The 24,655-nt window shown below is 33.6% G+C and overlaps 1 protein-coding gene across 7 annotated transcripts in view; it reads right to left on the bottom strand.

Moving 5' to 3' along the window:
* CNOT2 (CCR4-NOT transcription complex subunit 2) overlaps positions 1-24,655 on the bottom strand; it is a 117,132-nt gene that overhangs the window by 17,291 nt on the left and 75,186 nt on the right. For 6 of the 7 annotated variants that reach the window (XM_045789589.2, XM_045789587.2, XM_045789591.2 and 3 more), the window contains 4 exons: positions 15,984-16,050; positions 5,590-5,737; positions 4,675-4,857; positions 2,281-2,360 (listed from right to left, as the gene is read on the bottom strand). In XM_045789589.2, coding sequence (XP_045645545.1) covers positions 2,281-2,360; positions 4,675-4,857; positions 5,590-5,737; positions 15,984-16,050 — 478 coding nt within the window. The remainder of the gene's footprint in view (positions 1-2,280; positions 2,361-4,674; positions 4,858-5,589; positions 5,738-15,983; positions 16,051-24,655) is intronic. The other variant, XM_087868930.1, reaches the window with a different exon arrangement.

Here is a 24,655-nt window from a genome sequence, read left to right on the forward strand (position 1 = left end):
TCTGAAACACAGGCAGTGGAAGCAGAAACTCTAAGGACTTCTGTCCTGTGACCTACTTGTCCCATACACAAATGTGTGTGTACATGTGTGTGTTTGTTTTGTGTTTGGGGAGTATAAATAGGGTGGTATAGACAGGGTATAAGCAGGGTTCCCATGTCTGGCAAGAGTTTGGGAAGCATGGGAATATGATGCAAAGTTCAAAAGTTTATATTATTTATTACATAGTAGGCGCTCAATAAATATATATTAAATGAATAAAATTATCGTTCATTTTAAATGAAAAAAATCAGCTTGCTTCCATTTAAAAATTAAAATTTAACCCAACATTTCTACTTTGCCTATTTTATTTTTTAAATAAGATTTTATTTTTTAGTAATCTCTACACCCGACATGGGGCTCAAACTCACAACCCCAAGATCAAGAGTCACATGCTCTGCCAACTGAGCCAGCCAGGCGCCGCTCTACTTTGCCTATTTTATCCCCTTGATTTCTTTTCAACGTTTATTATTCTATTATTCTTATAATCTTATATTCTTAGTTTTTGAAGAATTTAATTTTCTACCTTAGTTTTAGCCTGCATTATAGCTTTTCTTTAATCTTTGTTTTGTCTGATGTTTTAATGTTTTATACCATTCTCAATTTATTTGGCCTTTCAGTTAACTTTAAATTTTTTCCAAATTCCATAATTAGAAGAATCTCAGAAACTAATTATCTCAAGATTACTTTGTTGATAGAAAAACAATATACTCTATTAACATTCCAAGTCAGGTTACAATTTAAAATTATGAAAAGTAAAAGATAAAATCGTGCCCACTATTTCTAAACCAATTGTAGTTTATGAACTTTTAATTTTAGAAAGATACTACTACATAAAAAGACGAGAAATTTATACAGTGTTTCAAGTTATAATAATCTTTCTTAAATTATTTAATCACAGCTATACAGTTATAAATTAACTATAAACTCTGAATATATATTAACTTTTAACATACACCTTTAGGTCCTATAAAATGCAATTTAAAATGGCCATGTTATCTGAGAATAATTTTAACCTAAAAATTAGTTAATAAACCCCCAAGTTATATTTTTAGGTAAAGACTTGGAAACAATTTCCCTAAAATTAGTTAAAATTTAGTTAAAACTGAATTTTAAAAATAATTTAAAAATATATGGAAGTGTATGAAACCATAATTCAGAATATAAGATGGTATTGTCAGACACATTGTTACTTTATGGTCCATTTAGGGAAAAAATATAACTTGCCAATTAAACTATGATACATAGCCTGATTTCAGAGATAATATGAAAAAAGTGTGCATTTCAGAAACAATGGGAATATGGTACTTCATAGCATTTTAACACCTTGAACACAAAACTAATTTTTAAATGCTAAAATTTGGAATTTTGAAGTCTAATTTGATCAATCTATGATGCTAAACATATAATAACACTTAAAAATTAAAAGCTCATAGTCACAAATGACATTTCATTACTAAATCCTGTCTCCTGCTTCCACATATGCTCCATTTCACTGCTCATTCTTTCCCTTCCATTTCCTTTATATATAGTTCTCTCTGAACGATCACATTCATTTTTGCTCCTATGGCCATACAACATCCTTTATTTCTTTTCTCAGGAAAGAGTCTGGAGGCAAGGGTGGAAGAGGGTGAAACCTGAAGCAGAATAGAAACAAAGCCTCTTGTTCTCTTCTCTCTGAAGCAGTTGATAAAAGAAATAAACCAACAGACTGCAGGAATTCAAAATCAGAATTCTATGTAATTTACACTTAAAACTGGATAAAAAATCCAAGAGTTAAATGCCAAAATTAGTATTATTAAAAGTATTAAGAAAAAATTGTTAAGTGCTTCAATATAATTTTAAAGGTTTCTTCAATCTGGGTCTCTAGAGCCAGAATACCATACCACTCAACCTAATTTAGACTATAGTGACAGGACTGAGGCTAGGAAAAGCTCTTGAAGCAAAAGAGATTCTGAGGCATAAATATAGACTAAGTTAAAGTTTAGGCTTTCTCTAGGTGTTAAGGAAATAGCCCTAAAGTTATAACACTATGCTATTACCATGTCAAGTGAAAAAATGTATTTAAATATCTCTCAACTGTTCACTGAATTAAACCGTATTCCTGTCAAATTCTCACTAAATTAAATTCTACCAGTTTAACACAAAAATCCTATAATATTTTAAGACCAGTATGTTGAATTGCTTTATATTTCAAAGATCTACCATATTTTTTATAGGGTACTACCTCCAGAATAAGCTTACCTGTTCCATTAAAAATGTTACTTGATAAGGAGTTATTCATTCCAAATGCCTGATTCCTGTTCATTCCAAATCCAGACATACTGGGTACATAGAAAATAATTTTAGATATACGGTAAGAACACTAACTTTCAGATGAAGAAAAACAAAAGTGTATACTTTTGATCTCCTCATATAAAACAACAGTATGTTTAAAAACAGATGCTGATTTTGTTTTTCTGAGTTTAACCTTTATTTAAAAACTCTCCTGAAGTCCTTCCATGAGTGAGAACCAAAATGTCTTAAACAGATGATTTAAAAAACAAAAAGTAAAGAATTTACACATAAGCCTTGAGGAAAACAGAGATTAATGGTACTATTTTAGGTACTTGGAGAACCAACTTACTGGATACACTGGCAGAAGTAACATCTTAAAAACATGCAGTTTAGGGCGTAACTATTGTTCCTGAATACTTGTTTTCCTCCCACTATTGGTAAAGTGTGCCACTATCACTTGCCATAAAAGATCTTCTTTTATACAGTCTTCCCCATCTAGAATCTAAATTTCTCAAGGACAGGGTCTATATCATGGTCATCTCTGCATCCTCTGCCTTTAGTGTTCAGGAGGATAAAACAGGCACTCAATACATGTTTCATTTACCTGAATTAAATGGTGCTTTCCTTTTAAATGAATTTCGTGTTCTAAAAAAAACACGTCATTTTAATCTAAATATTGCTTATCTTTCATCTACTTAAAAGAAAAGGCAAATCTCTCCATAGTACCCTCCATTCTAAATTAACGCACAACTGGTACTTGGTAAACAGTTACAGATGCCTCCCTTTTCTGCACAAGGCTAAACATGAGAACAGAAACAAGTCTGAACTGAAAGCAAAGCCAGAAGTAATTAAGAATGTCAAAAAAAGCTGTTACTGCAAATTTCTACAATGAAAGTATGTATCTTTAACACCAAATAATCTGATAAAAGACAGTGTATCAGTGTTATGAGTAGGGTTAAACTATTTGAAGATGACGGGGTTTTTTTGTTTTTTTTGCCTAACTTTGTAAAACTAACTACGGCCAAACAATATTTTCACAAAATGTGGAGCTGGTGAAACAACAATATTCTAGAGAAGAGTAGGAAAGCCATTAGAAATACTTGTTTAATTAGCATGTTAGAATTGCTGATATAGGTACCTTTAAACACTGAATAAGTACTAAGGGATGAAAACATTCTATAACAAATACAACTTATCAATAGTAATAAGCAGGGTTACAGAGACCCATGTTTCATTGACAATTTATAAGCAATGTATTTTTAAAAAACAATTAAAATGTGAAAAATATGGAAAGGCAAAAATTTAAATATACATTCAATGAATAATGCTACCAGAAAAGATGTGATAAAGTCCAAGAAGTATATGATTAGGAAGCTATCAAGTAGATAAGAATTTTGATGACCCTTTAGAAACAGTATTTATTTTTAAAATTAAGAGCAGTAAAATTATTAAGAGAAATACTCATAAATCTAAATAAAAGACCTAGAGCTTATGGGATGAAGATCAAACAGGAAATGTGCTAATAACCTATTTTTAATCCAGATTTTGCAAGCAGTAGATAAAAGAAAGTGAATTAAATGGGTAAGATGATAGCAAATAGATCAAGATCCTTTTTCCTCATACAGTTCCCCATTTTAAAAAAAATTGGCGAAATTAAACATGATTTTTTCAAGCTACAAAGCCTTATACTGTAGTCATCACTCTCATACAAATTTTCTGAACAGCTTAAAAATCCTAATAAAATAGACAACTGGTCTTCATATTGCCATTATCACTTGCACAGCAAACATATGCAAAAGGACAGTGCAAAAAGGAATGAAAAAGCACAGCAGCTCATCTTCTTGTTTTAAATCCCAGGACGTGACACTACTTTTGAATATTGTAGATGTAGTTTTAAAAAGTCTTTGGTCAGTAAGTCTCCAAAGCACAGAACTGAATTTCAGTTGAAATGGTACTGAACCAAAGCATAAGTGAAGCAAGGCAGTAATAGTCAAACATATCCCTGGTACTGTTCATAAGTCTGGAACTCTTATACATATAAGTGGCCAGCCTCACTTAACAGACGAAGGACATGTCCACAAAAATCTGCCTTGTGGCAACTTGAGAACAATTCTTTTCTAACAACAACAAAAACCTTTAATGTGCTTTCCAAAATCAAACTGATTTTCAAAAGAACATGTCTTTAAGTTTGGAGAGATTAAAGTTGTAACACATAACAGAGAGAATCTTTGGTCATAAAAATATGATGAAACAAACTTATGAGACAGAAGCCAAGACTCAAGAACAGAATGTTGAATATGAAAAGGCAAATTTGAAAATTCCCAGAAAGACAATTATACACAGTATCAATAAACATCTTACCTGTTCACAGTAAAAGGCTGTCGAGAAGGCTGCTGCTTTGGCATACATATTATGCTTGGCGAGCTTCTGTTGGGGCTACCTAACCCTGAACTGCTCATGCTATTTGTCCTGCTAGGAATTCCAATGCCCTGACCAACCTGGGAGTGGTTCATCATATTCCTAGGATTCATAGGCAAAATACCCCTGAAAAAGAAGTCCATCATACTAAATAAGCTCTCTACAATCACTCATTAAAATTCTCTGTAAATAATCAATTGGCCTAACCCCAGAACCTCAAATATACTTTCAAATTACACTAATTTTCATTAATTTAACTCTTCCATCTGGTCATTCTAGCTCTTTGAAAAGTCAGACAAACCAACAAGAAATTGGGTAAATTATAGCAGAACTAATACAAGGTGATATTTAAGATGAGAAAACTATTGGTGAACTAGGATATAAAATAATATAAATGTATTTCACACATATATTTAAAATAAGTTCATTCCAAAGGTATGGCATTCTATCTTCTTCATACTAATATGCACCATCTATGTAATCAGTCTTGTTTTATTTTACTCACTAGAGCAATGAATGTGTGTTGAGGGAAAAATAATCATACTTATCTGAGGAATGATTTTAAATTGCACATCCTCTTTTGAGGAAGAGCTGGCTTCTGAAAAAGCTCCCCAGGTGATGATTAACCCTTGATACCCACCCAGCTGACAACCAGTATGCTAGATGCATGATAAAAACATCTTACACTATACTTATCAATTTGCAATGAAATGAGCATAGGGTATTAACTTTTTTTCCCTTAGTGAAAGGCACTGAACCAGAAAAATGAAATAATTAGTTATCTTATTAAAAAACTAAAATGCTTGCTTACTCTACAAAGATACATTTTGAGAAATATTCTGGTCCATCAATAAATACCTGCTTGGAGATGGAGGCGTGTGAAGTGACATTGTTGGTACCCCTGTTGTTGGCGTGACGTGGCTCGGTAACTGAGTGCCTTGTGATAAGCTGCGATTTAACTGAGGGGTATTGTTGCTCATCCCCCTCATTGGAAGGCCTAGTGCACCTATTAAAAAAATTCAGAAGAAGGAAATTCATTGCCATCGGGAATGAAATTGTTATCCATCTTCTGGAGTTGGCAATTTAAAACATTTTTAAATGACCTAACATGTAATATAATATGCAAATTTTAAATGGATATATTCAATTCACTCCAAATGGACTCTGATTTTAACAAAAATGTTCTAACCTGAAATTTAATATTATGAATGGATACTGACTTCATATTTCTATCTTCTGTTCATATTTCTATCTTACAATAAACTATGTCTGCCAATGGTTTTAACAAATTAGATGATTTATGTTTCAATGAAAACATTTTGTACAAATATGGCTTTAAGAAATTTGCAATCTTGTGTTTTTATGTTTTAAGTCAAAACTGAGGCACACAGACATTTAACCCCACTTTGCTGAAGTAGCTTTAATTTTTATATGATCCCTTTAAAATGCATTTAAGAAATCTCTACTACTATTTATACATACATTTTTCTCAACATTACAATTTTTACAAACCCAACATAAAATGTCAGCAACTCTTAAAAAACTCAAGCTGATATAACTATAAGAGACAAGAATTTAAAAGACTTTAAAACATTTAAGTTTTCAAAGTACAGTGACCTTCTATTCATCTGGTACTCCTGGGGACAGATGTAAAAGGATGGATGTGTTCCAATAGGCATATTTTAGAGACTACTTAAGTTTCACATTCAGATACAAAACAAAAAAAAATTGGGATAAACATTTCAAAAATGTATGACATATTTCCTTTTATTAATATGAATATAAGATATTAATTTCTTAATGATTCAGAAATATCATGGATATCTAATATTCTAGATGTTTAGATATCCCCCTTACCCCTTTCATCCCTCAGAGTAAGAATGTCCAGCTGTCACCAGTTATCATATCTGCCTATGAATGCCTCCATTTGCAGACCCACACTTTTTGGTGCTTTCTGTTTCTAGTCAGCTGTGAAATGGCTTATCAGTCAACTAAACTTATTCTGAACTGGAAGTTAAATAAAAGTGTTAAGATGAAGAGCTAATGAATACATAGATTACTTCAGTGCTAGGGATTTAAAGTGACTTTTTTCTTCTGTTTTTGGTCTAATTCCAGAAGCAAGAATTTCAAGGACCTGAATATTTTGAAACCATGACCTCCAAAAAAGTGGAGTATATGTATGTTCTGAATGTTTTACTTCAAGTACCTTTGCAACATTTACCTTTGGCATAACAATGTCATACCTAACCTAAGGACAGCACTGGACCACAAAGATTTCCACTGGAATCTACCAGCCACAGTACTCAGCTTACAGCCTAACTTTGCTTCTCGACTGAATGAAGCCCATAAATCCAACTCAATGTAGCTACTATATATTCTGTGTACTATATGTACTCTTTTAAGTCAGGTTCCATAAGGACCAGAGGTTAGTTCTACATTTCTTTCAATGACATGAAGGGAACTAACTGGCCTAGATTATATGTTGGTTTAGTTCACCATATGTATGTCTGGTCCCTACAAGTTTTGTGACCATGAATATACCACTGGCTGCAGATACTTTCTCTAAATTGGGACAAAATAAGGAAAAATGGGATTAAAAATTAGCCATATAAGACTTCTTCAGAAGAAATCAGTCTTTTCCTTCTCTTAAGACACTCTAGTTTTTCTGAAGGCCCTCTAGGCGCTCCCACAGCGAACCACCAAAGTGATACTTTTCATATCACACATTCAGTAAACATTTATTGAGTGCCTACTATGTGCCAAGCACTGTGCTAGCTGCTGGGGACACAGCAGTGAACAAGATAGAAAAGGCTCCTACCCTCAGGGAGTTTACACCCTTCTCCCCAAATAACGCTGTCCTAAAGTCAACTATAGCTGCGAATTAACCACGGGAATGTGCTTCACACAATTACTGACCACCAAGAAATATTATACAATTTTAAAGCCAGAAGGGACCTTAAAGATCACCTAGTCCAATGTTCGCATTTTACAGATGAGGAATCTGAGCCTCAGATGAGTTAACGGACTTCTCCAAGGTGACACAAAGAACCAAGACTAGAATTTAGATCTCTTAACTCCTAGTGTTCTTCATGGCAGCCCTATGGCAGCCCAACATAACACTAAGTGAACACCCCTTGAGAGTGCCTACCAATCTGTAACACCTCTTACCTATTTTATGTTTCTCTTGCTTTTTCTTTTTTAAAATATTTACTTCTCTTCAAATTTTTTCTAAACCTCCATCTCTTGGTCTCTTCCCTCCATTTTCTTTCTCCCTCTCTTACCTATACCTGAAGTTTTCTTTCTTCTAATTTTACTTTCCCTTTCCTTTTCAATCTCTCTTATACCGTTATCATTATAAATAAACATACACTTTATAAAAATCTAGCACCCTTTGGCTGTTTTCTAATCATCAATATACCTTACAAAAGACTCACTGAGATTTGTTTACTTTAATCCTTCATGTACATATTATTCTATGCTGTATCATGAAAATCTGTAACTTCAGAAATATCTTAGAGACTGGAGATTATCTGAACATTAGCAAAAAACTTTTGGAGATAGAAACAGGAATGGGTATGGTTATTTATTTAGTCAATCAGGGGCTGGCACATAAGTTAATTTATAGTGCTGAGAATGGAGGAAGACAGTAAGAAACTCAAAGATTAGTGTTTACTTTTATTTTTCCTTCAACACTCTTGATTTCATAAAACAGCTAATAAATTCAAACAGTCTGAGTTGCATTTTGTTGAACTAGGTAGGTATAAAAAAAAAAAGAGATCATCAAGAAAAAAAACCTGGGATCATCAAGCTCTGAATACCTTTATAATCAAGCTATTTCAAATTCAATTAAAAACTGAATTCTTTTAAAGCATGAAGAATATCACTGATAGGAACATACAAAGATTTATTTTTAGGAAACAAAATACACTACATCATTAAATTTGAGTTACTTGAGTCAATGATAACTGGGTAAGGTCAAAGAGAGAGAACTTTACTCTTTTAGTAATATATTTAGAAACAATCACAGAAAATCTTCTCCAAAACATTACACCAAGAAGAAGACATGCAAGCCAAAACAAACAAACAAACAAACAAACAAAAAAACAGGAAAAAAAAAACCTCATAAAAAAATTTGGCAAAAAACAACTACGACAGGTAAAAAATATTATAAATAAGAAATAAATGAACAAAAAAAGCTAAAAAGTAGCTAAAAAGATTATAGTTCTGAATAAAATTTTTCTTTCAATTTAACAAATTGCTAATAAAGAATAATACAATATTAGGAGAAATATATGAACACACTCCAAGTAGATTCCTACCTCTAATTTGGCAGGGTGCTAAACAGATCGCTTTTCAGAAATCCAAAGGAATATGATCTAAGAAATGTTTTCATGAATTATTTCCACTGCACAAACTGATTAACAGAACATCCCTTAAATATCTTATGCCTCCTTTATTCAATCTTTTGCTAAAAACAAACAATATTAATAATACAAGTTATAAGAAAAAAAATCCAACCACAGCAACCAAATCCTTGAATGCTCATACTTAAATGAAGTCTCCTGAAATCTTTATTAAGGGTAGAAAATCCCTAATTGCTGCAAAAGGGCTTAAAGCACCCCCTCTTCCATTTATTTCCAAAGCAAATAGCTTCCCCTAGGAACTCACTGTCCTGCCCACACTGATGAAGAATAACCGCCTTCTAACCTCCAACCTGCCCTCACATCTTCTTACCTCCAATCTCCCCCACACTTAGCTGCTTAATCTTCTCTGTAACATTGTTTTGTTAACTATTTTCCTTCACTGAATTTAAAGGATTTGAGAGATAGAAAAGTCTCCAGAGATCCAAGTTACAAAGAACATCAGGAATTAAGTTACTTGCCAAAAATCACAATGAAGAATAAAAATACAATCCAATTTCTTAACTCTTATTTTCATCCTTCTTTCAACCAATCACTTTCCACTTCTTACAGTAGATGCTAACTTTTACATCACCTGTGGAACGCCAACATCTGGGTCCCATGCCCAGAAACTGTCACTCAGTCTGAATCCTGGCAATTCATGGCTAGTAAAAACTCTGCAGGTGTTTTTAGGGGTAAACCCAGAGTTGAGAACCACTGCCCATTAATATTATATCCAATCACAGTTTAGTCTTTTAAAATTCTGTCAGGACCAAAAAGATTCTTCTAATCTGTTTTCTTAGCCCCCAGCTTTACTGAGATATAACTGACATGCAACTCTGCTGAATTAATATTTTACCCCAATATAAACTCTTTATACATACCACATATTTTACTTACAATCTTCCTTCTTTCCCTGGTCCTCTCTCCAAATCTGTCCCTGCACTTTTATTCATATCTGTCTCCCCACCTAGAATACATTCCCTTCTCTCATCCTATAGAAATACAGAAGAATATCTTTTTTTAAAAAAGTCATGACGCAGGTATTTACACGCAGCAGATGTACAGTGTGCTTTGACGTATATGGGAGAGACCACTAACTCAGATGTAAAAGTAAAATGGATTTGGAATCAGAAAATGTTTCCTGGAGGAGATAGCACATGAATTAAATAATGAAAGAGACCTAGTTACATATTTGGTGGTAGTGATGAGGAGTCAGGAAGGTAAAAATGTTGAAAGAGTTTAGTCTGAAAACAGCAAGATGTATGAAAATGAGGACGTGATATGCCTGGAGGAGGAGTGGGTTTGCTTTTGGGTATTAAGGCTGTATGACAAGAAAGAAACATGGATGGAGTTAACTGGCTTCAACATCCTCAACTAGGAAAAGCTGATGTTATGTTAGAACCAGAAGAGAGTACCTGACAATGGCTGGCTGGATCTTTACAGCAGCTGGCACTCTAGCACCTATGGTACATCCATGTGAAGCTCCGGTGTATACTTTGTACTCCTCCTCAACCTAAATTTCCATTATAGATTCATGGCACCCATTCACAAAGTGATACAGGTCTCAAACCTTAGAAATCCTGGGTCTCTCTTTTTCACATCCTGTATCACCAAATCATATTAGCTCTATCTCCAAAATATCCCAAATCTGACCACTTCTTAACACCTCTACCCCCAGTCCAAGTCATCCTATTTTCTTGTCTGGACTACTGCAGCTTTCTTATCATTTGTCCCTCTCCACCCAGTTCATTTGCTACAGAGCAAAGTGATCTTTTAAAAATAAAATTGTATCTTAAAATCCTTACCATTAAACTTAGAATAAATCCAAATTCTTTATCAAATCGTTATAAGACTCCATGATCTGACACCTGGTACTCTATTAACCTTCTACTTTCTTTGTTCACTATACTAGCCCTCTCACTCTTCCTTTAACACATTATGTTCTTTCTTACATTTTCATAAGGAAGCACTTTTGCATTTGCTGTTGTCTGTACCTAAAGAGTTCTCCCTCAGATCTTTCCAAAGATTTCCCTTTCTCAACATTCAGGTTTCCATTCAAATATCAGCTCCTCAGAGATAGCCTCTTTGTCTGCTCCATGTAAAATAGTAATTCCATCTACTCACCCCTTAATCTGACTTAATTTTTATAGTACTTACTAGAATTATATTACTTAATTGTCTGCATGATTATTCTTTCTCAATTAAAATGTAAGCTCCATGAAAATAAGATCCGTTATTTGCCATTCTCTTAGCTCTTGGAGTAATATTTCACTCATGGTAGAGGTAGCTAACTAAATACTACCATAATTCCCCGATCAGTAGACCCTTGAAATCTGTGGATTTAACATTTGTTGTTTCTACTATGTGCTAATGGCCCTCTAGGGTCATGACATTCAGTAGTAATATGTAGCATCCAGGTTTCAAAGAAACTTTTGTTCTCAACTCATGTTAACATAGTTACGCTTCCTAAGTAATATAATCCTGGCTCTACTAGTTACTGCCTGTAAAACCTTGGGCAAATCCCTTAACGTCTCTTGGGATAGATGTGAAGACTAAATGAGTAAATTCATACAAAATACTTAAAATAGCACCTGACACACAGTAAATATGCAGTAATTATTAGCTTTTGTGGAATGGGTGGGGTAGAATGTGAAACATGCCTATGCAAAAAAAAAAAAAAAGAGTAAACAGGTGATCCTAAAGGTGAAAGTGAAGATTACAGTCTAATGAAGTAATGGTTTTCACCAGAAAATCATTTTTTTCTGTGGGAAAACTGTATGCTATAGTTCTGTTCTTGACCTCAGAAAGTGGTAAAGATCTTGATACATCCCACAGAACTGTAAAGACTGTACTTCTTAAATGAAACCACTGTAACAGCCAAATAGGTTTCCCTTGCCTTGATAAACTAGACCACTCCCAAATCTACCCCATGCTGTGGGTGTTGCTCCCACTACTAGGAACAACCTTATCCAGTCTCTTCAAGGCCAATGACAAACATGACTTCATCTGTAAATCCTTTCCTGATCATTCTCCCAGACACGTGATCACTCCCACCTCTGAAATACCCAGAAAACTCTGTACTTCTTCCTCTGCTCTGTAGTAAAATAACTTGTGTACTTATCTACTACATTATATGCAGGAACCATATCTTGCTCATCATGCATTCAATAAACATTTAAGTGCCTGTCATGTACCGAATACTAAGGATGCAAAGGCAAATGAAGACATGCAATAAATAAAAGTGGCAACATCATAGCAGTATGTACACTGTACAGGGATGGCATAAAGAGCCTCTCCCACACAGTTGCACTACGCAGCATGATGCCATTACACGGTACTTACTCAGTAAGTAATCTATTAAACTCAATTCCCATCTCCTTTTTGAAGCTTTTCCTTACCACTGTAGCTTACTGTCCTTTTCTCTCTAAACCCTAAGTCTGTCCATACCACTCAACATGATATCTTTTAACCTATGTATCAACACTGTAGGCTGTTACTTAACATTTTATACATAAATGTCTTGACCTCCCCAACTATACCATGCGCTTGACCTCCCCAACTATACCATGCGAGAGCAAGAACTCCCAGAATATTAATCCAAGTACCTGTTAAATATTCCTATAATTTCTTGAAGTTATTAAGATGTGTCATTGGCCTAACTGTACTATCAGTAGCATCACTTCTGAACCACCCCACCTGTGCAAGTAGCCTTCACCTCAGTGTTCTTTAAATACGAAGCCAAAGGAATGTTGCTGAAGCATGAGAATATGCCACTGCTCTCAAGTCAGGAGTCCAGATCCCAGAAAGACAAGTTTATTTCTTTCCCCAGATAGATGCCTGGGTCCTCTGAGAATTCAGATACAAGTATGTATCATGGATTCATCCTGACAGCTAGTTAACCTACGTGCCTATAAGACAGTAGGCATATACGAAGCACTCAGTAAGTAGTAGTTTCCCTTTTCTCCAATTCTCCAAGACTCTAAATCCTGTTGGTAAGAAAGTAAAAGTCACTCCAACTTTATTACCACTTAATTTCAATGCACTGAATATCTAGGAGAGATTAATTCCTGGTTCCCTATTAATTCCAATCTAGGAGACAGCTTCGGGGAGCCGAGGGGGTCTTTAAACCTATAAGGTATACCTAAAATCTTATGCACACTTGCAAGAAGATAAGCAGAAAACATCATGCAACTTGAATACAAGATTTCCTTCAATGGCTTCTATAATTATCATTTGGTACACTGACTGTATTCACATGAACTTCTAGATGAAAAGTCAGTTACATACTCGGATACAATCAGACTATACTGGGACCTGTAATCATACAAGGCACTAGTCCAGCATTTTCTAGGTACCCTTATAAACTACACAATTACTTCTACCCGAATCTGGCAAAATGTAGGTTTTAGCAGCTCTGTATCCATTCCAAGAGGGATGTCCTCCCTTGTTTAATCTCAGTGAGAGTACCCTCAGTTTTGGGGGGTACTCTTCCTTCTTCATCTCTAACCTCTGTAATCATCAAGAACACAAAACAGATGGTAGACCTCCATTTTAATGGTACGAATTCCTGCTGAACTTTACCATGAATACAGAGGTAATGGTAGTATTCAATACACTTGGGAAGCAAAAGAACATTTGTTACATCAAGCCTAATGCACAATTACAATCTGTTGCCATAAGAATAACATCAGTAACCTATCCTGCCTGCTATTCCTTCTATCTCTCCATCCTTTATGACGGTTAGCTCCTCAAGTTTTATCATTCTAATTTATACTACTGAAACCCAGACCCTCAAGTCCCCCAGATTAGTTGGTGTTCTCTTTGACAAGGTGCATGCTCAGACTACTCATCAGCTAATTGAGCTATTTGGCCCTAGGGTCGGTCCTAACAGACAGAGACTCGGAATCCAGCCCCCGTCTTTTTTCACTAGTTGTAGTTTTCTAGATCTATACCCTGGAAAGGAATAACTATACCCTGACCTGAGACATTTCAGTTCCAACTGACCTAAGGTTCAATTTTTCTGTAGACTAATACCTACAATGCCACATTAAAAATGCTGATTCACAATTGCTACAGGAATTCAGCCATTTAATATACTAAATTCCAACAGGAAATATCTGTCATATGTGATTTCTTTTATAAACTGAGTACCTTAAAATACTTCTCCTAATGAAAAAACTTTGCTCGTTTATTAATCTTTGTATATCCCTAATAATCAGCACCATCATTTTACACAAATTAAGAAGCTAATAAATATCTGATACCAATAAAATAACTATATTTCAAACTTAAACCATTCTATATCTTAGTCCAATTACAATTTCACATTTGTAGGTTAAAAAATTACATCAGATTTCAGAAGTCCATGTAGCTGATTATATTGTAAAATAATTGCCATTCTCCTTCATAAAATAACCTTAGCTTCTCATATATAATTTTTCTCCATTCCATATCTATTTTCTACTGTGATAAATTGTGGGCTTTAAAAAGAAAACAAAGTAAGTTCTTTGCAGTTACTCTACAGAAACAAAGGGCCGCTTTAAAATTACTAGATATTTTCATGATAAAGGTTGCCAGAAAGGTGAAAGTAGTAGGTTTCATACTCAAACACAGGATAAATTAAGCAAATAACTAGCTAATAATATCCCCTCAGCAATTAGAATGAACATTTGTGAATAAATAAGCAATACCTCTTTAATGCAATATAAAGCTTTTTAAAAATGTTTTCTACTTAACTAGAGGAAAACTGCTTAATATCTGTAAGCAATTAATATTTTATTTACTAATTCTGTATTAACAAAATTGCATTACATAGCAAAAGAGGAAGGAAGAAAAAGTAGATGGAAGCTATATTTGTCTAACAAAATAAGTTCCTTCTACTAACTTCAAAATAAATTTGAAGAATAAAGTGGTCTGACAAACTATTCTGATACCTATCAAAACTTTGCTTTTTTATTATACTAGAAAAGGGTTCCAAATCAAATAACTGATTTTTATTTGAAGCTGGTTAAAATACTCAGTCGTCAGATTGTTTTCTCCAGTTACTCTATGTCCTGTAATCTTTCATGGGAATTTACATCCCTTTTAACACTCCCCTTTCATTAACAGAGATGAGAGATCGGCAGTCTCTGACATTAACAGAGATAATAAGATCTTATTATATTTAACAGTTTGGAAAATTAATGGAAAAAACAGGAAGACTTTATAACTTAGTTTTATAAAAATTTTATGTGATAATAATAGCAAACATTTATTGAGCGCTTACTATGCGCCAGGCACTGTGCTAAGCGCTATTAAAGCATTACAGTACTTAAAAAGAAATAAAATCTTATATGTGGAAAAAGCATTGAACTGTGAGTCAAAAACATATATTCTATATCCAGATGAGCTAAAGTAAAAGAAGAAATATTTGCTAAACAAAGAGCATTTCACAGACTGTTAAATAATGGTCCTTCATTAATAAAAGGGCCAAAAACCACAAACAAAACCCACTCAAATGACCAAACAAAAAAAGTTTAACTTCCTCTCACTGAAAACAGAGGATGTCTATTTTTTTTTATTTGTTTAGCAAATTCTTCTTCAAAAATGCTGTACTGCACAGGAACATACAGATATAAAAGATGTAAAAATAACTTTCAATCTATCCTATATCCAAATAATAAAAAATTTTGAATTAGAAAAGGTCTGAAATAATGAGGCTTTCCTATGTGAAATAAGGAATACTGAAAATTAAAAATCTCTCCTTTTAATTCCTAGAATTGACCCATAAGGGCAGCACTGGTTGTTCTTTATTTTGTTGCTATTTTTTTTCTTAAATAAAGCATCCCAGAATAAATACAAAATTCTTACTTTGTTGCCCGTATAAACTTGCCCCAAACTGAGACAGCTGACCTGATGTAGATGGTGATGCCAGCATCTAGAAACAAATTAATTATATTAGAGCATAAAGAAAGTACACAAAGCAATGCATTTACACTTATGAATCTGTACAACATATTATATGTGAGAGCCAAACCACATTTCCCATTCTTCAAAAAAACATAAACATTAAATAATAAATTCCATGTTTCTTAAGAAAATATCACAACTGGATAAAATTAAAATGTACAAATAAAACTAATTTCTGATTACAAGGTTTTTTTAAGTTACTCTATATGAAACTATAGCAGCATCATTACTTTACTTAAAAAACAAAAAAAACCTAGGCTAACAAAAACATGAAGACAGTATCTCAAAAAGTCAGCCTCCAAAAGTTAAATTCTAAATTCAGTTCATTAAAAGTCGAAAATAAAATTACCTAAACAGACAAGTTTAGTATTTTGTAAGAATATTTCCTAACATTTATATATGCAAATAGTTTATATACAAGATGGGTAGAAAAATCTAACAAACATACAATCATATAATAAATGGAGAGATGACACAATACCAAAGGACAAGTCAAAATTACTTACAAAAATACACAGACATGGTATATAATGTATACTGTCAGTGAGTGATGTGACTGTCTTTCAATTTATTGCATCAGCATCTTTTTTTCCTAATACAATACACGTTTTTTGAGGGCATGTTATACTCATGGAACATGTTGTTTATTCCCTCACAGAGACTGCCACTGTATGTGGCAATGCTATACACAAAGTAGATACCTAAACTGAGTAAATAAAAATGAGTACATGTGAGTGCATGTTCAGGTATTCTCCGTCTTATATTAAGCAACCACCAAAACAATTTAACTAAATAATACTTGGGCCATGGCATCAAATGGGTTATAATCTAACAGAAAAAGAGAATGAATTATGTACCTAATTATACTCTAAGGCACAATGTGGTAAATCATCTTAAGTATCACAAGAGGAAAATAATTCTAAACAAAGGTGAGGTAACAAATATTTTATAGAGCAGTAACATCTGATGAAGGATATTCCAGGCTGAGAATATGCAGTGAGTGTTAAGTATGATAAAAGTTAGTGACATGATTAGAATACAAACAAAATAAAAAAACATTAGTGATTTCATAACAGGTAATTAGTGAAAGGAGATGAGGCATATACCCCTGTGCACATTTGGGCAGAAACAGAAGAATGGGAAATAAGAGTACGCTGGGGCCAGATGTAAAGGGCACATGACTACCGACTGTGGCAATAAAAAGAAAAAAATAATATTAAGGAAAGAAGTGACCTGATCAGGCTCTGCTTTAGGGAGATAATTCCAATAGCAAAACTGGACGGAAATGGTAAGATACTAAACCAGAACAGCAGAGGTGGGACTACAAAAGAGAGGCCTTCTGTGGGGAGAAGCAACAGTATTTCATGACCTGCTGAAATGGCTGCAGTTTAGGGAAAAGGAGGAGAGTAAAGAATCACCAGACAGGGAACTATCAGAGGCCACCTTGGCTTCCAGTGAATTGTGCTAACATTGACTAAGTTAGAAAAACCAGAAGGAGAAATATTTAAACAAGAGAGGTTTTATAATACACATTTCATGCTATTTTCATGTCAAAATTCTGAGTTGTTCTAATTATTTAAAAATTCACAAAAACTTTTATATAACAGTAGTTTTAAATTAATGATACACAACACTCTTCTGAGGTAAGGCTAGTAACACACTACCCCAAAACCAGCACTATTTAAAATAAAGAAACAAATTTTCTAAAAAAGCATCAAACCTTATAAATATTCCTTCTCAAATCCAGAGGGTACATAATCTGAACAATTAAACTGAAAGAATGTGCATTTTATGCCTGATCAAGTTCTTTTGTTAGGTACAATCATCATTACTGTTAACCACATAACTGGAAATATCTCAAGCACCTTAAAGGCTCATTTCCAAATTGTAAAAACAAGATCAAAGAAAATGTGTAATATATAATAAAGCTTTAGTTGGTGACAGAAAGTAAAAGGTTTATATAAAATACTGAAAATCATGATATTCTGTTATCATTGTTAGGTTACGAATGAAAGTAAAAGAGCAGTTTCCAAAAGCTACAAATATAAGAGATTGGCAAATATGATTGCGTGTCTTAGAATGAATGATCCACAATATGAACATGTTAGAATGGACCACTTAAAATTTTACTTTTCCCAGAAATTTATGTTTACTGAATATATAACTCCAAAGAACAGACATTTTAGTCCACTTTCTCACAAAGGTTATATATCCACAAGGAGTTACAGGTGTGCCAAGATATCAACCCTCTCAGCACTAGGAAGCTAAGAGAGGGAGGCACAACATGAAGGTAGACAGGGCATGGCTCCCTGGGCCAAGCACTGGGGATCAAGAGCAGTAGGGTGATCCATTTATAAGTGTGACATAATAACTACTATCATTTCCTCTATGTGTGAGAGTACATGAAGAAGGTTAGTAAACAGTACTTTATAGGAATATGAAAGTAGTTTATTAAACTTAAGAGTTCATAGCCTTTAAAGCATCCATGTAAAATAAGCATTAATCAGTTACGCGAACAGATGTTAAAACAACTGCCTCAAAATGTCAAAAGTGCAAATATATAATTTCTTATAAAACCAGTCCCTAAATGGTATGTATTTTTAAACACTGAAAGCATGCTTCATGAAATATGTCTGTGCTAAAAACATATTTAACACACAATGAAGGAACGTGAATGGGATATAAATGCTATTTATGCGGGCAAAGAAAATGCACAAGAAATGTACCATGGAACAGCAATAACTACAATTAACAGACAACAGAAAACTTATCTATTTAAATGCTGAAAGTTAATAATATAAAGATAAATTTCTTAGAGAAATATAAAAACTTTAGATCAAGAGACATATTACAGTAGGGAGGGCAACATAAGCCCAGCTTTGGAGTCAGAAAAAAAAAATCTAGGTTTGAATCCTGGTTCTGACACTTACCTATGGGAAAGCCAGGCCTCTGTTTCTTTCCTGTAAGATGGAAATAACACTACCTACTTCACAGAGTTGAAGTGAAGATTAAATGAGATAAGATATGGCATAGTATGTGCTCACTAAATGGTAGCAGCTGCTGCTAATTATCTAATTTTCATCCCAATGCAGGACTCCCTTTAACAGCAGGCAGAGGGTCATCCAACCTTTGGGGAATTTACTGCATAGTACCTTACATTTACATTAATTTCTGTCTAAGCTAAAGAAAGAAGTTCATCATCACAAATTTCAGGTAAAATAAGTAGAGGTTGTATTCGTAGATGGGGGAAATGGCAGGAAAGAATTAAATATAACACGACTGGTAGAACACTGAACCAACAAGAAGGTTACTACGTTCCCAGTCCAAAACCTTCATTTCAATTATACTCTTCTCCTCATTTCTCAAACAGTCTATAATATAAACTATATTCAAACAACAACAAAAACCAGGAAGCAACTAGAAGACACAATAATGTGATTCGAGTTACTTCTGTGACCCAACAAAAGCCCATCTATCCTTGGTTTATTATATAGAATGTTAAGAAAATCAGTAAGTTAGAAACTGTATTTGAAAAATTATTTCCACTGTTACTAGATACAACTCGGAAATCCATGACCAAAAAAAGTTTTTAAATTTTTTGTTTTAAAAATACATACATTTGAAAACTTAATAAGCAAATCTGAGTCCTGCCCTCAATCCATAACAACATAAAGGTATTAATTATCCTGTGCTTTCCAATAGTGACCACTTCTCAATTATTCCCTCCAATAAACGTACCTTCAATCACAAAAACAGATTTTGGGACATTAAAAATCAGTTTAGTCAAGAAAGTATTTTCTCAATAACAAATGACTTCAAAATGCAAGAAGATTTGGTTAAATAAAAATTCCCTGACCACAAAAGCAATTAAAAAATGAAATAAGTTCTTAAATATCCTTTAAAAAATTCATTGTATGATAATACTTAAAGGTGTGGTAATAATATAATTCCTAACATTCTGTTAACTAATCCAGGACAAAAATAACAAAGTATAACTTTGACTATATCATATCTACAAACAGGAAGAAAAAAAAACCCACAAAGGGAAAGAAGTTCTAAACCTAGGACAGAATCTGAAGAACATTTAAAATTAAAAACAGTATGGTTTAAAAAATGAAACCACTCATCACAATGAAATCTATCTCCTAAGCATTATTATATATAGGTTCTAAGAACATATCAGTAAACTAGACAGGCAAAATACTTGCCCTTGTTAAATTTAAATTAGTGGAGTAGAGAGGATAATAAACAATTGATGAATATGTACTTTTAGGTAAAGAGGTGTTACGACTGAAAATGCAAGAAAGAATTTAGAAGAATACAGTGGAAGTAATGCTGATAGTATATGCAAGGCTACTTAGGAAAAGAGAGAAGTCTTCTCAAAGAAGTTATTTTAGCAAATATGTGGATATAGTGAGAGAGAGAACCATGTGAAGACTGAAAAACAAAACAGAAAAACAGTGCCGACGTCTTTAGGTAGAAAAGCAATGTGAATGCAATGAGCTGGAGACTCAGCCAAGCAGGACTCCAAAAGTAGTTAAATACTAATTACGATGATGACAATAATGGTGAAAGAAGGCATCTTTATAACAGATTTTCATGAAATATTGGTTATTAATTGGCCTGAAAGAAATCCTAGCAGTCATAATTGCTGTAGGCTAACAAGTACAAAAGCTAGTAGGTATGAGTTCAGAATGGTGGCTGTTTGTCAAAACAAGGAAGTGGTCTATTTTTATCAGTTTTAAGAGTTTCTGTAAACATAAGGAAAAGGTGTCACATTTCATGTCTTTACAGCATGTATTAAACCAAAGGAAAAGGGTTTCCCATGAGTGTGTGCCTTTAAAATGATTACGCTTAAGAATCATCAAGTGCACAGACTCATAGGACTAGAAAATGTTAGCAATTAAAATACAAATATATTTAAACTGTACGCTGCTTAAATTATATAGTCCCCAAAGAGCTGTCTATTAACATCTTATGTGAATGCTTTTAATTTTCTATAATGTCCCCCAAAAGAAAATAATTATGATAAAAATGAAATCAAGTCTGTATCTGCCTATGATTTAATCTTGTGAAAATATTCAAATAACATATCTGTAGTATTTATAAAACTAATTGTATACTTCAAATAGCAAATTCACCATTCTATAGAAGGATACATACATATACAGGTTATCTCTTGATATAGAAGGCCTTGGAAAGTAAGTAGTAGTCCTAAAGAACTATTCAGCAATTTAATTAGTATAGTCACGTAAAGAACACCTTCCCAAATACTTCTACAATCATGCATATGATAGAGTTAAATCTTATACTTAGTGGATAGGGTAAATCAGGATTTTGTTTACAAGTAGCTTAAAGACTGACTCAATCACTGGCCAGTTTTTCTTTATCATAAATTATAATTTGAAATTATTTTCTCACTGTTCCCACAGAGAAAAAAATTACAAAATTATCCCAGTTACTTATGTTTAAAAGCTTTCTCTTCAATAATACATTTCTCTTCAACTGTTTTAATAATAGTTATTTGCAGATGATATACATAACTACATAAAAAAAACCCAACAGAATCAAATGGAATAATACTGTTATTATTGTTCATATTAGTAGCAAAATTTACTTACTGTTTACTATCTGGTCTTCTAAAAGTTTTGCATACAGTTATTTATTCAATCCTTATAACACCCAAGAGTCATGTACTATTTTTCCTATTTTATAGATGAGAAAACTGAAACACACAGAGCCTGAGTAACTTGCCCACAGACAACTAGATAGTAAATCATGTGAATGAGATACAAAGTCAAATAGCAGGACCTGCAGAGCTCATGTTCTTGTTCCTAGTCAACAAAAACTAGGTAAAAGTTTTGTTAGGTAGTTGGTTATAAAGTAAACACACACGCAAACTGTTCTATATATCAACAAAAACCAATCAGAAAAATGTAACAAAAATGGCAACCATAAAACCCTACTTACTAAAAAAGCATAAAGAACAACAGAAATAAGAGAGACACAGACTTCTGAAAGAAGGTAATCATCAGCATAAATGTGCAATAGTCGAAAATATTTTTATAAAAGATGTGAAAGACCTTACCTAAGATGCGAAAATTGTCTATAAAGCTACAGCAATTCAACTACGTTGTAGTTTTGCCATAGAATCAGTATGAGAAACAGAACAAGAGTTTAGAAACAGGCCCAAGAATACAAACATTAATATATTAAGGGAGGATTTCAATTAGCCTTAAATGAATGGTCTAACTCAGGGGTGAGCAACTACTGCCCAGAGGCCGAATCTACCATACTGCTTATATTTGTAGGGTACATGAACTAAGAATGTTTACTTTTTAAATGGTTATATATATACTCACATAATATACTTCACTTAGCCTCTTGGCCAATAAAGCCTACAATATTTATTATATGGTCCTTTATGGAAAAATTTTCTAACCTGTGATCTAAATTATAACTGGTGTTGGGACAACGAGATATTGGACAACCTCAATGAGAGGGCGGGGGAAGAGTACAGGGGTGGAGATCAGGGCACCATAATATTCACACCTTAAACCAATTTTGTTTTGTTTTGTTTTATTGAGAGAGAAAGAGCGTTGGGGGGGGGGGGTAGAGGGAAAGAGAGAATCTTAAACAGGCTCCACACCCAACACATAGCCCCATGCAGGGCTCAATTTCATGACCCTGAGATCATGACCTAAGACAAAATCAAGAGTCAGATTATTAACCAACCAAATGAGCCACCCAGGTACCCCAACCAAAATACATTTCTAAGGCAGCTAAGTTATATCTGAAGAATGAAGCACAAAAATGCTAAAGAAAGTAGATGGAAAAAGTCAAAGTATGGTCTCAAAAACAGAAACCACAAAAATAGAAAAACTGCTGAGTCAAATTCAGTAAGAATGATAAATATTTTTACATTAAGAACCACTCACTAAACTGTAAGCAAAAAAACTGGGGAAATATTTTTAACAAAGCACAAGAGACCATTAATTTATGGAAAACACTTAACAAATAAACAAGACTTACCATCTCAATAGAGAAATAGAAAATGGCACAAAAATAGGTAATCCACAAAGGAAGACATACAAATGGCCAGTAACTACATGGAGAAAATACGTTGAGTGTGTGTAAATTTAACAATGTCTTAATGTATTTTTTAAGGGGGGGAAGGGCAGGGGAAAAGGAGAGAGGGAATCTCAAACAGGTTCCACGCCCAGCACGGAGCCCCACACAGGGCTTGATCTCATGACCCCGAGATCATGACCTGAGCCAAAATCAAGATCAAGAGTCAGACGCTTAACCCACTGACCACCCAAAGACCCCTGTCTTCATGTATTTTAAAACAATAAACTTCTTTTGTATACTGCAAAGACTTAAAGGTAATAGCTGATAAGAGTAAAAACCGGTATAAACTTTCTAGTGGAAAATATGTGTATGTCCCAGAGATTTACATAATAATATTTTTAAAATAAAAATATCTGAAGTATTAAATCAAAATTTTAGGTAAATTATTTCTGACCGGCAAAATTATGGGTAAATTTTCTTCTCCCTTCTCATGCATGTTTTCTAAAATCTGCAATAATGCCCCTATTTTGTTATAAAAAAGGTATCAGCAACAGCAGAAATGTATAAGTAGCTATTATATTATTATCCCCAGTTTAAAGAAGAAAAGGCTGAGGCTTGGAGAAGTTCTTGCTAACAGAGCCAAGATCCAAACACACATAAGGAAAAGGCTTTAGAGCCTGAATTCTTTTTTTTTTTTTTTTTTTTTAAAGATTTTACTTATTTATTTGACAGAGATAGAGACAGCCAGCGAGAGAGGGAACACAAGCAGGGGGAGTGGGAGAGGAAGAAGCAGGCTCATAGCGGAGGAGCCTGATGTGGGGCTCGATCCCAGAACGCCGGGATCACGCCCTGAGCCAAAGGCAGACGCTTAACGACTGAGCCACCCAGGCGCCCCTAGAGCCTGAATTCTTAATCTCTATGTCTTATTAACTTGTCAAAGTTTTGTAAAGCAAATCATTCTGTTATTTTTGTGACAAACAACTAAACAGAAATGGTATCCAATATATGTAATTGTATTTAATCATTCTGACTAAAAACCTCTGATATATATTATTTCTGCTCTCTAGAAGACAGACATCTTTGTCATTCTCTGTACATACTTTATTAAAGATTTCAGTTTGAAAGCTTCATATCTTCCTAATCAGAATGAGTGCTTTTCATCAATAAGTAATATTCTACTACCGTTTTTTCCCCCAAACTTTACTTGCACTATACAATCACAGTAATACACACATGGATTAGTTTTATATATTTTGCAAGCAACACCACCAGAAGATATCCCAAATTCTTTAACTAAAGATCAACACATAAACATAGAAACTTAAATAAAAACAAATTCAATTATAATTTACATCCAAGAGAAAATAGCTAGATGGTCAGTAAAGTAACAGAAAATTAACTAGATGACATTATTCAAGGACATCTACTGTATTTTTTAAGGCAATTAAACTGCGCACTAATTATAAAGAAAGTCACCACATATTTTGAAAAGAGTCTTAATA

The sequence above is a fragment of the Ursus americanus genome, chromosome 17 (genome assembly GCF_024610735.1).
Source record: "Ursus americanus isolate L20-20 chromosome 17, mUrsAme1.1.p, whole genome shotgun sequence".
NCBI classification, from domain to species: Eukaryota; Metazoa; Chordata; class Mammalia; order Carnivora; family Ursidae; genus Ursus; species Ursus americanus.